The sequence below is a fragment of the Fundulus heteroclitus genome, chromosome 20, assembly GCF_011125445.2.
Source record: "Fundulus heteroclitus isolate FHET01 chromosome 20, MU-UCD_Fhet_4.1, whole genome shotgun sequence".
Taxonomy (NCBI): domain Eukaryota; kingdom Metazoa; phylum Chordata; class Actinopteri; order Cyprinodontiformes; family Fundulidae; genus Fundulus; species Fundulus heteroclitus.
This window is the reverse complement of record NC_046380.1, coordinates 18,073,062-18,089,330: the sequence shown is the minus strand read 5'-3', so window position 1 is coordinate 18,089,330 and position 16,269 is coordinate 18,073,062. Positions and strand designations below refer to the sequence as shown.

General features: G+C 39.8%; 1 protein-coding gene across 1 annotated transcript in view; it reads right to left on the bottom strand.

The window, feature by feature from the left end:
- Positions 1-16,269, bottom strand: part of kaznb (kazrin, periplakin interacting protein b) — a gene marked incomplete in the record, with an annotated part of 138,442 nt that overhangs the window by 57,308 nt on the left and 64,865 nt on the right. The window contains 1 exon segment of the mRNA XM_036151379.1: positions 4,218-4,340. Coding sequence (XP_036007272.1) covers positions 4,218-4,324 — 107 coding nt within the window.

The following is a 16,269-nucleotide window of genomic DNA, read 5'->3' as shown; positions in this document are numbered from 1 at the left end:
CCAACACAGCTAACAAGCAGCTTGTTTAGACAGAGATAGCAGAACACAAAAAAAAAAAGAAAAAAAAGTTTAATTTCATTACCGCAACACACTGCTGGCTTACATCACACGAAGAGTGAATACTCTTAAAACGTTCTAAGGACATGCTGAAGTTAATGCAGACCAGGTGAGCTCTCTGCAGGAGGAGTGGGGGGATTGGTGGGCTGTGTTCGGTTTCATCAGTCACCTGACGGACAGAGCCGGCCAGGCCTGTGGGAACAGGAAGTGTGACGTCACCAGTCTGACATTCAGGAATGTGGGAATGTCAGGCTGCCTGTTACCAAAGCTCCAACAAGACGCAGAGGGGGGGAAGAGTGATGGACACACAATAACTCAACCCAGCTGGGTTATTTCAAACCCAAAGAGTTGGAAGCATTTAGATCAACTGTAATCTGACAGTAATAAAGGAAACATGTTTTTTTTCTTTCTTGAAGGGAAAATGTCAGTTAATACACTGTAGATAGAGATGTAGTAAGGTTTTGGCTAACGTTTTATCCGCTCCAATGTCAGAACCACTTATCTGGCGTAACATTATGGACGATCACTTATACAAAATATACTGTATTTTCCAGATCCATAAAGCGCCACGGATTATAAGGCGCAACGTGAATAAACGTGCTGTGTGTGTCTATGTCCACACATAAGGCACACCGGATTACAAGGCGAAATAAATATTCTTTCCAAGTGTGTAATATCACTCCACACTACACAAGGGCACTAAAAGCAGGTAAAGTTTTCTTGAGATGAGTGATTTTCCTTGATTTTAGGGGCTGTAAATAAGACTATTTGCCCAATGGAATAAGATTTTTGGCACTTAAAATAGGAAAGATTCATCTCCATCATCTCTTTTATAGTTCAAGTGCAGGAATCTAATTCTTATTTGTAGGGGTACTAATATTCATTCTTTTGGCAAATTGTTTTATTAGCGGGCTACAAACAAAGAAAAATCACTCATTTCAAGAAAACTATTTTACGTACATGAATGCACTTCTAGTTTAGAAATTACAGTCAGGCAGTCTTGCAGACAGCTCAGGGTCCAATAGATAGTGACACTGTACCATAATGCTCCATATATCATTGAGAGCAAAGAAGCTTGTGTTGCTTATCAAAGTCGTACTTACACATTTTATCAAATTTATGAGCACATTGTACCACATAAAATCAGTCAGTAAAACACACCTTTAATCATATATGAGGGGCGCCGGATATATAAGGCCCATCAATTTTTGAGAAAATGTAATGATTTTTAAGTCACCCCTTAGTTCGAAAAATACGGTACAACAGCGTCCATTTAGTCAAAATCAATCAGCTTATAATGCCAACTGATAAAAGGTAAACTATCAGAGGAAACCCAGCTGATTACATTCAGCAATTTACATTGCAGCACTTGTATTATTAGTATTATTTGCCATTATACAGATGCTGAAATGATCTCGTCCTGAACATTTCCAAGAATGAAGGTAAATCTCAGCAAATTGGAATATGCGATCCGATGATGCCTTTAAGCAGGTATGAAAGAAACCTTTCATTAAGCTCACATTATTGTATTAAAATGTTTTTTCTTATTGAAAACAACCATAATAACAGTAATAAGGCTGATAACATCAGTCTGTGTGTAATTAATCAATGTAAGGTGTTTTACTCGGTGAATTAGTTACTGAAATAAAATAACTTTTTGATTATATTTTACCTTATTGAGATGCACCTGTATTCAAATCAGTGTTGATGTGAATAAACCAATTAACAGAGACCCCACCCCCCAATTGTGACATAACTTTTATGTCATGGTGCTAAAATTATTTACAATTCCATACAAAAAATCTGACTATTTCCTTAGTTTCATTTAAATCTCATTTACATAAATAGTTTTGTTGAGCAGGTAAAGTTAAACAGAGAAATCACAAATAAGTTTTTGGGCCCTCTATCATACGTTCAACCTGCTGAAATTACCCTTAGGTGTGGAGTCTGCATGGTGTTGCTTGTCATGTGTGCTGTGCTGCCCTGTGATGGACTGGCGACCTGTCCAGCTTGTACTCGGCTCTTGTCCACCAGGACATTGGCACGGAATAAGCAGTTAAGGATAGTGGATGGATTAAGTCCGTTGTCAAGTATTTTAAACTAACGCATGTTGTTCAACCAAACAAGCTCATAACCAAATAATCTGCAAAACTCCAGGTAGTGCATATGAACCTAAAAAGGTATTTCTTCACTGGAAACATACAACCCACCAAAATAAAAAAGAAATAAAAATAAAAACTTGCTCGGAGAGTTTCCTTAGAGTAGATAACCCAATGATTGACAAATGTTCATTAAACCACAGTTAAATTGATGGTCAGGAAATGACCTAGTGTGATTCCAACAAAAGCATCTATTTTAAAAGAATAGATTTAGCTATAATGACTGCTTTGATTCTGGTGCAGACTCATTATATTTAGCACCCCATCTTTAAATGACACCGAATGAGAGTCGAATACAGATACACAAAGAGGTTAATTAAAGTTAAGGAACATGGAAAGTAGATAACTGCAGCCATTCTATATATCTCTGCAGGACCCTTCAGACATTTCTGCTAATCTGGTCACTGCATACAGCTCGAACTCAAGGAAAATACAGATTAGGTTTCCTCACTGTTCCTGATATCTATTTACACTGATGAGGTATGAGATCACGATCCCTGATAGGTGAAAGGAAAGACAATGAATATCTCTTCATTATGGTCATCTGTTTAGTGGATGGAGAAACTATACAAGGCATCAAATTAAGACCCTTTCCCTAAAAATGTGTGTGTTGGAAGCGGGAAGAATCAGTAAATCTAGATGTCCAGCCAAGACTGACAGAGTCCACATTTTAATTCCTAGATGTGTGGATCAGAGCAATTCTAAACATGCAGTTCTAGTGAGCTGCTCTCCTGTCTCCAGAGTCTGCATTTAAAACAAAAAGTGGTCCACGAATGAAACAGAGGAGAACCGGTGACGAGATAATTGATGCGCATGTAGAGAGAAGGCTGACCAGTATATGGTTTATGCCAATGGATATTTACTGAAGAAGTTAACGCTAGTTCTGGTAAAAAAGTGTCTGAATCCAGAGTTTCCCCATGTGGTGCGTCATGAAGTGGTGGTCATAATCTTTTGGCCTAATGGAAACACTCCTTTTTTAAATAAAGTTGCAGTTTCTGTGAATCAGAACTTATCAAAGAAAGGTCTAAATCAAGTGCACAGCCACCACAAAAGATGCCTCAAGCGGTTACTGAAGTGTGACAGCGAGTTGCCGCAGGTTATCCTCTCAATATCTCAAAGCCCTTGAAACAAGTTTAGCTAATCTAATGCAGAAAATAGTCAGAAACAGTGAGTTGGAATCATTTTTCAGCAAACAAAACTTCCAGATGCGAATATAAAATAAAAACTTCTGATACAGTAATAAAAGCAATGCGTTTTAGCCGATGATAACTAAAGTGATACTTTATTTAAGGCAAGATATCAGCCACAGAAACAAAACTAGAATCTGTTGAGGAAAATAAACTGTTTTTAAAAAAAAAATCAAAGCCAACACAACAGAAAGTTATAAGAGGATTCGACCGCACATTTAAAACACAACATTTTCACAGGGGCCAACATATCGCAAGGAACCCAGGAGGAAAGTTGTCGTAAAAAGTTTCATGTCGTTCAGCTGGTTGTTCCCAACCTAAAACCAACACTGCCACGGCGTTTGCCAGCCTCCCCCTCACAGACACTACAACACCCCAGTTTCTGGGCCCAAAGCACGGTCTTCTCTTCACAGACCCGTTGCCAAACTTGAGCAAAGAGCCAGACGTAGAGCAGATCTGGAGGGAGCGAAGCCCCAGAAGAGCCCAGCTGCTGCCTGGGAAACCAAACCTCCAGCCCCACGCTCCCTAACCCCAACCCCTCCTGTCTAATAACAACAGCGAGCCTTGCCCCTGCTCTCCTCTGCTCTTCCACAGCATTCCCATGCCGAGTTTAAGGGGGAAACGAATCAAGCCGAGGAAAAAAAGTGGCGAGATGTCCTCCGCTCGTGCTCGTCTTCTCCGCTGCCACACAAACGCATGCAACGCGTGCTCTCGTGACACTCACCCCTGTAGCGGAGGAGGCTGTCATCGTGGTGGTTGTGCTGGAGGTGGTTCTCCAGGCAGGGTGGGCTGCTGGCCTCCCAAGCTCTGCCAGTTGCGGCTGGTCGCGGAGAGCTCAGATCGCAGGTGTGTCACTTCCTGACTCGCAGACTGGATGGCCCCATCGATCCTGTGTGCCAGCTGCTTGTTGTCTTCCATCATTTTAAGGAATTTTCCCCTGAGGAGCAAATCCACACAGAGCAGCATGGTGTCAGCAGGAGCATTACACGGGGGGTGAAGCGGACACCCTCTTCTCTCACTCCTCCACCTGCACTTCTCTTCTTAACATTTACTTTGCACATAAAAGAACAAAAAAAAAAAAAACAGAGTAAGGTCCTTCCTCTCAACTGGACCGAGCTGTGCGTAGATGATCTCTTCTACCTGTTCACTGCATAAAGGAACAAGGTCTAGAGTGACAGAGAGAGAGCATGTGTTTGAAGAGGGCAAAGGAGGAAGGAGCCCAGAGCGCGGGAGAGGGAGAAGAAGATGAACGAGAAGAAGGAGGAGGAGGAGGAGGAGGAGAAGAAGAGATGCAGCCCAGCAGGCGGAGGGAAAGCGAATGTTCCCGCCGTGCAGAATGTGCTCTGAGCAGCTGCTCTCTGAGAGGACCCTGCACACACTGAGATGACATGCAGCCTTTTAAATGGACTGTACCATGTGGTGGAGGAGCGGGGGAGCCGGGGAGGGATGGAGATGGAGGGGTGGGGGGGACTGATGTGCTCTCCCTGCAACTCTCCAACTGCACCGTATGCTGCAAATCCCACACCCTGCAGAGCCTATAATGAGTAAGCAGTTGAGCCTGTAGAGGAGGCAGAAAAGTACAGATTCTTTCTCTTTACTTCTTTTTCTCTCTGCGCTGCTACACCCAGAGCCCCCCCCCCCCCCCCCCCCCCGGCGGTATCGAACCCCTCGACGGGCACTTGTCAAGGAAGGCCCTCTGTATCTTTTCACATGTGCTCCCACTTTCCCCTGCCTCCCCTCACACTCACACGCCGGCTTGTCTTTTTGTCTCTCCCACCCCTCCTTTTTCTTTCTATTATACATCTATCTCTTTGTCCTGGGAAAGCTACCCCCCCCCTCCACCCCCCTACGTCGGTGGGAGGAGAAGGGGGCTGGCAAAAGGCGCCCAAGGGGAAAGCATTTCAACACACAGCAAACTTAGGGGAAAGGACAGCGGCTCAGCTCCATAAAGGGGGGGGCGCAAAGACAAGAGGCCTCAACGAGCCGTGAACAGCGAGAACATAGAGGGAGCATTCCTCCTTTGATCAAAAACAGTTGGAGGGATTATTTTCTATCTTATCGGTGGGCTCAGTAAACAAACCTCACCGCCGTCGCTCCTTATCTTTACAGTAACTAAATTCCATCACACAGACAAAAGGTTACATTGGCGGCGGAGACTGTTTTGTCTTATCTCAGAACATCCCCTAAATACTGCTGAGCCATCGCATTGTCGCATCAGCGTTTGACATTTTCATTTCCTGCGAGGAAGAAAAATCTGATCGCGGCAGTGGTGAGAAGCCGAAAGCGGATGAGCGACCCATCAGTCAGCTCCTGTCATCCTCGGCTCAGGTGATAACGCGACAGGGTTAATATTCACACATTCACAGAGAGGCGCCCAGCGATGGGGCCGCTGCCGTTTGAGGCCAGACGTCTGAACCGGTACCTTGGTAGGTGGATGGACAGAGGGTAGAGTTGTCATCTAGCAATTGGAAGGTTGAGGGCTCAATACCAACTTCTCACTGTATGTGTCAATGTGCCCCTAAGCAAGGGACTTGACCCCTAGCTGCCTGCTGATCTGTTTATTGGTGTACGAATGTGTAGTTTTATGAGTGCAATTAAGGGAATGTGGCTCTAGTGTAAAGTGCTTTGAGTGGTCGGTATGACAAAAAAAAAAAAGAAAAACAAATGGTTAGAAACCCTGAGTCCTGAACTCAAACTAGGTTCAGACTGGGATGTGATCTTAATTGTGTTTTAAAACGAGATCAGCCGTGTTATCACAACCTTCTCACTCTGAAAAGTTTTTACGCTTTTATCGGGTGTGTTTATATTGCGCGTTTTCATTATTGGCACTTCTAGCATTGCAAATTAGCAACTGCTACAAGTGCTGTAATACACAACATATAAAATGTATATACTTCTTATTAAACATATAAATAAAAACATCATAAAAATAAATTGAATTCAGTTAATTTAATCTTACACTACTGTAAGCAAATGTACTAACAAGACTACAATAAGCTGCATCTAACAGCAGAAAGTCATTCAGCGTTATTTTGATTTGATCAGGGTTCATAATCTCATTTCATCTGAACAAGAATATTGGATCTAAAATGTAATACAAAAAGTTTATGACCTACAACTGAATTAAATTAGATGAAATATTAGTACTTATAATCATTTATGCCTATAATTCATTTAAATACTCAACTACAATTACAAGTGAAGGTCCATTGTCGCTGCATGTTTATCTAGGAGGAGTAAATACAGAAAGTCAGTGACTTGCTGCTGGGTTTCCTTAGATGGAAAACGTTCAACCAAACTGTCTGGATGATTTAAATTGACCTGGTGAATTGCCTTGAGATGTCATGTGCTGTGCATCGGAAGTGTTTAAATGCACTAAGATAAACGGATTTACAAAAAAAAATAAAAAAAACAGATACTCATAAGTTTCAATACATGGGTAGGAAGTGAAAGTAGAAAGGGATAAAGAAGGTAAATGTAGGTATGACTCAAAGCTGGTTTTGAAGCATTGTTGATCAAAACAAGCAAACGGAAAACAGTGCTGAACAAGCACTGCCTATGAATTAATTAGAACTGGAAGCAGTTCTGTGGAAAAAAACAAAAACAACCAACCACTGGCACCCTTTTGCTGCCAGGCCTGGTGCAGTGGCATGTCAGTAAGCACCTAGTGGTCAGATCTCTTCTCACAGAAGTGAGACTGGCCCAGAATCAAAGAGTGGTGGAGGATGTTGTCAGAATATTAAATCAAAAGTCAAAAACATAAAATTGCAGGCGTTTGTAGATTAGATTCAATTTGTTTGATGTTCTGACGTTGAAAAAAGGTTCTTGAGCCACGCAAAAAAAAAAATCAAGAAATCGGGAAGGGGGCAAACACTTTTTCACACCACTATATGACCAGTAGATCATACAAGCTAGTATATACAGCTGTTGTAGAGTTTATTTTCACCCAACAGGTGGACTGACTAGCAAAGCACACCATAACCCAACAGTAACAATTAAAACTGGTTTGTTACAGGATTACACACAAGCAGATTTTCCCAGTTATGTTTCTTTTTTATGTGAGTCAGCATTTTGTTTCTGTCCTCTTCCTGTGCGTGTGTTGCTTTTAACATATAATCCATGTTTGCTGTCTTTGCACATGTTTTTTTCGCTTTGACTAACATCCACTTCCACACATGACGGTTATTGCTTTTACCAGGGGGAAAATTTGCAGCCGCAGCACTGTCATGTTTGACTGCATGTTAGCAGATCATTATCACTGTCTAGACAGTCACAATACTGCCCCAAATGCTGACCTGCCCCTGACTTATAGCTGATTGACAAAGTAAAAATGTGACACAGGATAAAAGCTTCTGGATTGATAGAAAGGGACATGTTTTATGTTTTTTGAGTACTGTAAACATCTTTGTCCTTTTCTCTTATGAAGCCTTGACCTTAGCCTGGTTTCAGCTGGACTGGTGTTCCAGACGCTCAACTCTGGAATGCAAGCAAATGAATAATATGTGGGGCGAGGGTCACAGGTTTGTCCCAGATGCACACCAATAACTGCACAAATACCTTAAGGCCACATAACTGTGCCATGTCCAAAACATACAAGGTCCCGCTCAGCGTCTCGGAAGCTGTGAAGAAAGAATGTGCGGCCTTGGCAAAGACCTTAGGCCAGTGGAGCGCTCAGTCGAATCCCTCGAATGACCGGTTTACGCATCGCTGTTTAGGGTCTCAGTTTGTTCATTTGTTTGATGCCGTTAATGGGAAGTTTAATTAAGTGTGCCGTGGATGTGCAGTTAGAAAGAGGTATTGATAAACAGTCGCCATGACCATCTCCCTGGGTTAATTGAATATCGACTAATCCTCCACAGACGGGAATGCTCTCCATATTATCCCAATAGCAACATGATGTATGGCTGCGCTCAACAATATATACTAGTCTTAACAGAGAGCTGGGGAAATTGCAGCGCTCCGAACCACTGATGTACATTAAACCTGATGAAAAAGTAAAAAGGCTGATGGAGCAGTTGCACAAAACGAAAAACGTATTATTAAAAAATAAATCTCAATTGTATGGGTTAGTTTCTGGTTGAGAAAATGGGGATGAGAGAGATAGGGGGACAACATGGAGTCAAACCCTGAATGGCCGCGTTAAGGACTGAGGCCTCCATACATGGCGCACTACCCCTGCAACACCATCGCACCCAATATAATGTTTTTGACTTTATGCATTATTGAGGCCTGAAGGAAAGTACGAATGTGTTTTATGGAATAATTTCCAGTAATGAGTTAAGTAAAATCATTAAAATCACTTAAGCTGAAGCTCTGATCTCAGTAATGCTTTGATGAGGGCCCTTTTTGCTCTACATGTTGGCACACAGTGCACTAAAGCTTTTATATCAAGAAGATGACTGTTAATGAGTGGAAATATGTCAAAAAGCTGGAAGATTGTTTTTACACATACAGTGGGCGATGGCTTCCTACTGACCGCTAGTAATAAACGTTTCTCCATTCCTTCTTTTGAAGTAAATTTGGATACAAGTCATGAAGACCCCTAGAATAAAGCGATAAACTGGATTGATAAGGATTTCATCCATTCCCAGCACTGAGGCTGAAGCCTGTTTTAAAAAAAAAAAAAAAGAAAAAGCTACATCAAGGTCAGATCCTGAACACAGAAGTCAATGAACAACACACAGAACTAACTCAGTGCTGTGAATTCACTTAATGTAAGTGATGCACAATATTCGTAAAAGTTACGGTATGCGATAATATTGGTAAAAGTTGCAGTATTGATACAGAAAAAATACAGAAAAAAATTAAGCATTAATGTCTTTCTGCTTTAGGATCATGGAAAACAGACCAAATATAATGAAAGATCTGTTCATCTACTAAAAACAAAAGAATATTCATAATTTCCATCTCAGGCACAAGGTTTTGATGGAAAGGTTGCCTCTGTCCGACATGATGTATTGACAATGAAACAACTTAGCTGTAGTTCACGACCTCTTTACCTTCTCAACCTTTTTATGTTGCATTAAACCATAAACATCACCAAACATATTAGGGGCACTTAGAGCTTGAATGCATGGTGCATAAATAATTAGCAAACACTTATTACTCTGTAAGCGGTTCTTAGCGATATTCTCATTGAAATCCATGATATTGCGAGAACAATACATTTACGATAAATTGTGTAGCCTTACTTAATGTGCATGATTCTGGGTGGTAAGGGTGAAACCAGAGAACCTAAAGAAAGTCCAGGTGTGCACGAGGCTAACATGCAAACTCAACACAGAAGCTAGCTGTGATTGCTTAACTCTGCAGGAAGGCCAGCTCACTTGTTAAATGAACATATATTTTGTCATGATGGAATATCCACAGCTGACAAGTGGATGATCTGAAACTTAAAAGTCCAACCTTTTCCTGTTCGGCACACACCGTGCTACATACCATTATGTAGTATGTAGCAAATATGTACCGACATATTTGCTGTTTTGTCAAGAATCTAAGAGTTTATCCTATAATCTACAGAGACTGCAGTGTCAGAAGTGCTAAACGTTCTAATCGATAACAAAGAAAGCTAATGCCTGTTTGCTCTCTCACACTGGCAGCTTGACATTGTCTCCGCTTCTCATATAAATAATTAATTACATCTCATGGCAGAACAACTGGGAAAAAAAATTGGATTATTGTTCTTATGTCTTCTTTTATTATAGTTATTAAATAGAAACTGAAATCCTCTACAACAGATGATAAAAAGTCAAAGCATTATATAAACCAGAGATAGAAAATAAACCACAAACTTCTGACTGTTGCAAGTCTGATATTTCCTGAGACGTTTTATGTTTGGCGCAGAGAGGCAACGTGATGTAACACCTCTTGGATATTTAACAAATGGTTATATAAAATACTGAGAGAATTTTCAAATTGCCCCCACTGTTCCTGAATGTTTTTAATGTTAAAATCTAGACCCAAAGGCTTGGTGTGTTGAACCAAGTTTTTACCCGTCTTTACAAAGATTTTTAAAAAATCTCTCTAAGTCTACTAGAAAAACATTGACTAAATTTTTTGGTTGAACCTTAACAGATATTTGTTAAACAGTGAATTCAATAAGTTCCCCATATATAGAAGCATCAAAATCCTAAATCTTACCTGAATTAATCTGAGTGTTTTCAATAATCAAGTGGCCTCACATTGTAGCAATTTTTTGATTTGTGAAACTTTAGGGCTCTTGAGCACTTATTAGACTTAAAATCTAAAAATAAATAAGAGGTCTGCATTCCTGAGGAGTCATATTTTGCTTATACAATGTATATCTGAGATTCTGTTAACATTTCCTTTCGGTTTAAGATGGATATTTAACCCTTTCATCCACCAAATAAACATATTTGTTTTTTAGCTGCTGAATGTGCTACAATGTTACAGTTCAGACTATTCAACATTAGTTTTTCTTCTTAAATAACCAAACAGAAGTTAACTTTGGCAGGAAAAAAAGGGGCATGTTAAAACCAATGACAGTAAGCCACAAGGTAAACCAGATAGAGGGCAGTAAGGGTGGAAAACTTCAGGACCCAGGAGAACCACAACGTTTGGATATAATTCTCTTTTGGCTCAAAGTCATTTGATACTCTGTTGATGTTGGGCACATGAATCTTTACCTTCTTTAAAGCTTTTTCGGGGCCTACTAGGGTCTGTGGCAACAAAGGGGCCTTAATGCTAACATAATACATGCATTCAAAACCTTAAAGGTTTCTGTTACTCGGTTTGTTTTTGCTGAAACCGAGGAATAATGGCGTTGTCGTGTAAATTGTGTTCTTGATAAAGTTTTGTGTAATATAGTGTGTATTGCTTGTTCCTTTTTTATTTGGTTACAGGCCTCTAAGCGACGGTGAACAATGAGAACGATAAAAATTCCTTCCCCTGAATGAAACCGGAGATCGTCTCGGGAGGGGCTTTTTTTTTCACAGCCGGGTGCTGACATTTTATTTGTTCATATATTACAGATATAGGACTGAATGTATGTCTCAACCTTCTCATGAAGAAATGCTCCGAAGCTGCGCTTTCACCGACAGCAGCTCTGACGTTCTGAATTTTAGCCTTAGTCTTTTGTCTGCTAAGTATTTGGACAAAAAAAAAAAAGAAAACTTTCAGGAGGTTTTATTCTGGCAATAAAAGGTTTTGTCAATAACACCAAACACTGTCTGCTCGCAACAAATACTACAAAGGTTTTCCATTGTTTACTTTGAGACATGTTAATTGGTGCTGCATTTGGGTCGCAGCTGTGTGAGTGAGTGTCGGAGATGGAGAAGCAGAGCCGGAGAAAAGAAACACGGGTAAATGGGAAAGTGCTGCACCCAGGGGATAAGAGGTATCATTTGAGTGAGTGTGTCCATCCCAGAGTTAGAAAAGAACAGGTATTTTCTCTGCTATTACTTTTGCATTTTGTTTGCCAGTACTTGCCTCAAACAACATACTCAAGAGGAAATTGCATTTTCTTGGCTGCTTTGAATGCAACCCAGTTTTCCACAGCAGTACGGAAACAAAGGCCCTGACTACAATAATCTAAATGTTTTTTACACTTATATTTTATGTTCTTTCGCTTCTATTAAGATTACATTGGAAAGTGTTTAATAACTTATTAAGTTATTAAAATAGTGTGTCTGTAGGTGGTGAAAAGAAATCACATTTTATAATAAATGACAAATCAAGGACAGACTAAATCAAAGCATAAGCACAGAGTCATTCTCACAGAACAGCTGGATTATTCTTTGAAGTTATTCCCTGTTGTTATTTTTCTATGGTTCTCAACACAGACGTTGCTATCTTGTCAGAGCAAGACTTATTTTTGTGACTGTTGTGAGATATCAAAAGAGCCGATTGCTTTGCGTTGCTTAAAATGCATGTGGGACATTTAAAAGAAAAAAGTGTAGAAAAATGACAATTTATCCCATACATGCAAACAAGAAACTCATCTACATTTAGGCTTTCCATTTACCTTAAAGGTAAAAACTGAATAAAACAAGACAAAGAAAACAAAAAAGTCCAGCAGCCAGAGGTAGTTAAATTAATAATCTAAAGGTTAAACACTTTTTCATCCATTATGTAGTTCTGTACATTAACAGTACGCATTCAAACAAGCTCACTTTTCTGAAAGTTGCTGTTTTTACCTGATGAACTTGAGGTGAGCACAGCGTCATTTGTGAAAGGGTAAAAGATTCCCCCTGTGATTTTTAGGAGGTAACTTTGGGTGTTTCATGCTGTAAGGAGCCACAACAACATAGTATTCCCTCAAGGCCAGCTTGGTGGCTGCTCACTTTGCTTTTAACGGGACTATAATGCTTTCGGTTTTGCTTTAAAGGTGACGATTTAAAGTAAAAGGTCATGCCCCAGCCACCAAAACTTTTAGCGTAAATTGAGGTTTTTTTTTAGTTGTTTATGGGCAGAAGGTGCAGCAGAGGCTAGGTGAGGAAGCTGCTGCAGTATTGTGTTTCACTTTTTTCTCAGACCATGGTACAAACAGGTATAGCCAAAGGAACCACACAGATATTGTATTTATTAATTTAATGCAAGGTCTTTTACAGCTAATGTGCTAAAAAAAGAATTTACAATAAAGATGTGACTCCCTTATGTACAAAATACACATGGGCTACCTAGATGTGTTTTATTTTATGGTTGTAAGTTTCAAGACAGCCTAACTTTCCGTATCGGACAATATTACTGTGTGTTTTTGAGAGTGCAATAACAATTTAACAGATATATCAAAACACTCGTGCAAAATTCCCTCTGCACTGACAGGGTGAAAATAAAAGGGTTAAAAGTGACCATAATCACAGATGTGGCCTAAAAGCACAACTTTTTCACTCAGCATTTCACCAATTCTGCTTTGTGAAAACAAAAAGCATTAAAATATGTGAATTAATATAAGCTGCTTTGGAAAATGTGTCATTATCAAATACAATTCATTCAGAGTAAAAGTGATTTATGGTAGATTACAAATGCTAGGTGATGACATAATCAGTAGTTCTGAATGACGTTGCGATGGATAAGTTTATGTTTTTATCAAGGCTGGTATTTACGCTATTTTAAATTTTTTACCCTTACACAACAAAATAAATTCTTACAACGAATAATTTGAAAAGTGCCCCCTCTGCATTATTGTATACAATTCTGTTTGCTGAGTCAAGCTAGCTATGAAAAAAAAACACTCTACTTATAATTTACCTAAAAGGCAAAAGCAATAATGTCTAAAGTGGAGGTGTTGTACACAAACCAGAAAACAACGAAGCAAAGCCTGTTAGAGAACGCACCATTTGTCGCTTTCTCATGCAATCATAAGACTTCTGCTAGCAATGATAACTATTTGGTTGTCACGGATCACTTCAATTAATGACAACTGGTGTCTGCACTCCTTGGCATTAACCACAAGTAAGTCTACAGTGTGGACTGTGTCGGTGGATTTGATGCTGTTTTACCCAAATGTTGAAAAATGACTGCTCACATCAAGCACAGCCCATCTAATGTTGTTATTTCACAGTTTTTTAAAAGCAGGTTATATCAAAGAAAAAAGCCACTTTTGTTGAAGTGATGACTTAAACAATATGTATTATAAGATGACTTAAAATTTGATTAATTGTGATTTATTTTTTTAATAGATGTGAGATTAATTAGGTATTTTTTAGTAATCAATTAACAGCCCTAATTGTTATACCTGGTTTCAGATAAAATATGATAAATACATGAGAGCTTGTTCATGCTGGAACTGTGAACTTCAATCAAATTGCCTAAGTGGTGAACTTGAATTAATTCATTTTGACCTGACTGTACATAATTTAGAGATAGTTCTAGTTACGGATAAACTGGCAAAGCACTGCCATTGTGTTTGTGGCAAAAAAGAAAAATGTACCTGGGTGAAAAAAGTTGTAAATTGCTGCCATTCGTTTGACTTGATAAGCGAGATCACTTCTGCATGCATGTAGTGCAAATTGCTTTGTGAATCTTGTGCAGAAATAATACAAATAGAAGAAGCAAAATAATTTGAGGAGATTATACTGCTTCCCCTAATCGTCCTTACCAAATACAGTTTGCATGGGGATGAAAGGGGCTGCAGAACTTAAATATTTGATTTGTAATAAATTACATGTGGTGCATGCAGGGCCAGAGAAGCGTATGGACAGTCCACATAGGGTGCTGTCTGATGTTAGCAAGCATGTGTTTATGCCAAACGGTAAAGCCATTTTTTGTAGCAACGCAGGGTGAAAAAGATCATCAAGCATTCATCTCATATGTGACAGTAAAGAAACACAAACAGCTGAGCTTCTGTCACACGCAGTCCGCCGCTTCGAGAGCTCCCACATTGCACAGACCAGCTGGAAATGCCACAGTTGGTGGAAAAACCGGCATTCATCTGAGCAAGTCAATGAAGTGCAAGAGCCGTTGGTCTGAAGTGTGAAAACACAAGGACAGCAGGCCATTGATGGAGTAAAATATAAACAGCAGGGTGCGGAAGCTCAACTTTTTCTCTTTATAAATTTCACAACAAGCTCTTAATAGTTCCCCGCCACATTCTGTCTTTCAGTAAGACGCCTGCTCCACACTCTTGAGTGGTTTCTTAGCAAGGAGCTTTACGGTTTATGGTGTGGAAAAAAAATGAAAATGTGGAAATTGCTTCTTATTTTATGACACAACTGCCAGTATTAATGGATCCCATTGTAGTGGGCGATGTGCCCCTCGAGGCGGCACGCTCAAACGGACTTGGTACCTGTCAGAAGTTGCTGCTGCCAGGTGGAGGCGGAAATATGTGGAACAACAAGAAATGTAGCAAACTGTTATTTGGGGTTTTTACAGTAATTATTTGGCATCAATCAACAGAGGAAAAAACACAAGTTTTATGTTGTGTGAATTTTTTTTAAAATCCAATTTCATTTTCGTTAATTCTCCAGGCTCCTCACTCTTTATGGTAATGTCTGCATGATACCCTTAACTGGGCGTTGTTGTTGAGGGACAACATGCTGTCTCCTGGCAGAAATTCTCACTGCTCTGTCTTCATCACCTTCGCACACATAACCCCCCAATCAGAAAAGAATCACATTAAACCAAACTGAGGCAAACGTCTAACCAGATATTAGCTTGATTCAACATATCACGTTGTATCCTTGCACAAATGCTCTTGCACGACCCAATTCTGCACATTCAATGGTTTGTATACTGTGACCTTCTCCTGCATTGTTTACATTTCAACTGTTTTTATACTGTATTTTAAATCTATGTTTGCTTTTAAATCTCTGCTGCACCTAAAACTGTAATCTAACTTTTACTCTAATTTACAAAGCTGTATGCAACGAAATTTCATTCTGTACGCATTCTGTGCACACAAAATGACAAATAAAGTTGTCTAAGTCTAAGTAATCAGTAATTTTGTCCACGTAGCTTCGCCAAAATTTGCATCTGACTTGGAACGGGAAAAGGGTGTTGAAATAATAATACTTTTTTTTTTAATATTATTTCTAAGATCACCTTAGAACCATTGGGGTTCTTTTCATGATTAACAACTTCAATGGATTTAAACGTATACTGTACATATACACCACCAGCAATATGTGGTTAAACATGCGGTTGCATGCTGTTTTGTGCTGGTGTGGGAGAGAATTTACTCAGTGGGCTCCCCCTGCTGCTCAGTTGTTATCAGAGTTTATAATGCAGGCCGGAGGTGAGCGTATGCACACAACTGGGACATTGTAGACACTTCCCAGACATGCTGGACACGTCACAGCGTTTGCATGTGCACACATTTTCCGAGATGAGGGATAGTACTCTGTTTGTCCCTTGAAAGAGGGAAGAGAGGAAGAAAGGAAGGGGTGTGGAGATGAGACTTGGTTTAT